Genomic DNA, 2,500 nt, shown 5'->3' with positions numbered 1-2,500 from the left:
GGCTCCACAGCCTCCAGAAGGCGCAGCCCTCGAGCACGGACAGCAGCATGGCGTTGACGATGACGAAGCGCGACGTCCAGTAGTGCACGCCCAGCCAGTCCCAGGCGAACTCGGCGATCAGCTGGTACGGCAGCAGCGCCAGCTTCACCAGGAACTCGGACCACTGCTTCCAGTTAGGCTCCTCCTCCTGCGGGGGGGATGAGGTTGGGGGGGGGGGGGGCGGGTGGACTTGTTAATCTCGGATGCCTAGGTGTTTGTGTGTGTTTAACATATCACCGTGCTCTGATCGTTAGCCTTAGTGTTCGAGAAAAGAAACTTTGTCGTCATGTCATATTTGTATGTCTGACTTAGTGAACACAAAAAATCGAGAGATACAGAAATGCCAATAAAGAGAGAGGCAGAGATAGAGAGAGAAAGAAAGAAAGAAAGGAAGAAAGAAAGATTATTATTATCATTATTATTTATATGTCTGACTTTGTGAACACAAACAATCGAGAGATACAGAAAGACTTGCTATTTAAAGAACGAGGAGAGCAGATGGAGAGTGCAGAGAGAAACAAAAAGAAAAGAGAGAGGAATACAATAAAAGAAACTAACTTGTGTTTGAGAGAGTGTCTGAGAGGGAAAGAAGGGAAGAAAGAAAGAAAGACTAATCATCTTCTGGCCTGTCCTCTACTGATGTTTTGATTGGCCGAGACACAGACAAGAAGAAGAAAAGAAACAGAGAGGAGACAGGAAGTGAGAGCGAGGGACAGAGAGAGAGAGAGAGAGAGAGAGAGAGAGAAAGCAAAAGTGCGGCTCTCACTGAGGTTTTGGTGGACAGTCTTGTGAGACAGACAAAGACACAAGACACAAGGCAGAAAGAAACAAAGTGAAAGAAAAGATGAACGGAAGAAGAGAGCGATCTCAATGTTCTCACGGTTACTGTACAAAGTGATGCACTGTTTTGTTTTGTGCTTTGGCAACACTACAGTCATGATGAAAGGGGGAGAGTGTGAGAGAGAGAGAGAGTGAGAGAGAGAGATCCTAGAGTAGATAGATATAGATATCCCTTGTGATACTACTGTGTTATTTGTAACACTAGCTTTGGCAACACTGTACCAAACAGTCATGCTAATAAAGCACCTTTGAATTTGAATTTAAAAGATAGAGAGTGTGTGTGTGTGTGTGTGTGTGTGTGTGTGTGTGTGTGTGTGAGAGAGAGAGAGAGAGAGAGAGAGAGAGAGAGAGAGAGAGAGAGAAAGAAAGGGAGTGTGAGAGAGATAGAGAGGGAGAGATAACAAGAGAGTGTGTGTGAGAGAAAGGGAGAGAGAGAGAGAGAAAGACAGTGTGTGTGAGAGAGAGAGAGATTGAGAGAAAGACAGAGAGACAGTGTGTGTGTGTGTGTGTGTGTGTGAGCGAGAGAGAGCGCGACCGCGTGCTAGTAGTGCCACTGACCGGCGTTTTGGCGGGCCGTCCGTCCAGGGGCCTGTGGACGCGCTGCGCGGGGCAGCAGGTGTGGATGAACGGGCGGAAGGTGTCCTCGTAGTCGAACAGGTAGAGGTAGAGCAGCGTGAGGCGCGGAGAGCCCTTCAGAGCGTACAGCAGGAACAGAGACTTGCCGCCGTTAACCGCCTGGGGAACACACACACACACACACGCACACACACACAGACACAGACACAGACACAGACACAGACACAGACACAGACACAGACACAGACACAGACACACACACAGACGTGCACGCACAGGCGCGTACATGCACAGACACACACACACACGCACACACACACACACAGACACGTACACACACAGACACACACACACACACACACACACACACACACACACACACACACACACACACACAGAAAAGCAAATGAATTGGAGAAAGACAGTAAGTCAGACAGCTAAACCTTAAAACCACAATACATAACTACAAACAATGCAAACTACAAACGTTAACGGCCTGGGGTACACGCACGCACGCACACACACACACACACGCACACACACACACACAAACACACACACATTGGCATGTTGATGAATGGGGAGAATAACAGTAAGTCAGACAGAACAGCTAAACCTTAAAACCACAATACATAACTACAAACAATGCCTACATCTCTTTCACTCTCTGTCCTCCCCTCTTTCTCTCTCTCTTACACACATGCATCACACAAACACACCCTGAAACATGTACAGTACAGTATAGACACACAGAACATAGACAATCAATCAGAGACAGGCAGACACAGAGAGATGTATAGATAACAGACAGACAGAGAGACAGGGAGAGAAAGAGAGAGAGAGAGCGAGAGAGACAGAGACAGAGACAGAGACAGAGACAGAGACAGAGACAGACAGACTGACAGAAAGAGAGAGAGAGAGCGAGACAGAGACAGAGACAGAGACAGAGACAGAGACAGAGACAGAGACAGACAGACAGACAGACTGACAGAAAGAGAGAGAGAGAGAGAGAGACAGAGACAGACAGACAGACTGACAGAAAGAG

General features: G+C 47.7%; 1 protein-coding gene across 1 annotated transcript in view; it reads right to left on the bottom strand.

Moving 5' to 3' along the window:
- The window catches only part of LOC134088466 (bifunctional apoptosis regulator-like), a 12,056-nt gene that overhangs the window by 3,324 nt on the left and 6,232 nt on the right, over nucleotides 1-2,500 (bottom strand). The window contains exons 6-7 of the mRNA XM_062542434.1: nucleotides 1,438-1,614; nucleotides 1-187 (exon numbers count right to left, since the gene is read on the bottom strand). The exon at nucleotides 1-187 is cut by the window's left edge and continues 13 nt beyond it. Coding sequence (XP_062398418.1) covers nucleotides 1-187; nucleotides 1,438-1,614 — 364 coding nt within the window. The remainder of the gene's footprint in view (nucleotides 188-1,437; nucleotides 1,615-2,500) is intronic.

This window comes from Sardina pilchardus, chromosome 1 (genome assembly GCF_963854185.1).
Source record: "Sardina pilchardus chromosome 1, fSarPil1.1, whole genome shotgun sequence".
NCBI lineage: Eukaryota > Metazoa > Chordata > Actinopteri > Clupeiformes > Clupeidae > Sardina > Sardina pilchardus.
The sequence above is the reverse complement of the archived record's forward strand: the minus strand, read 5'-3'. Positions and strand labels throughout refer to the sequence as shown.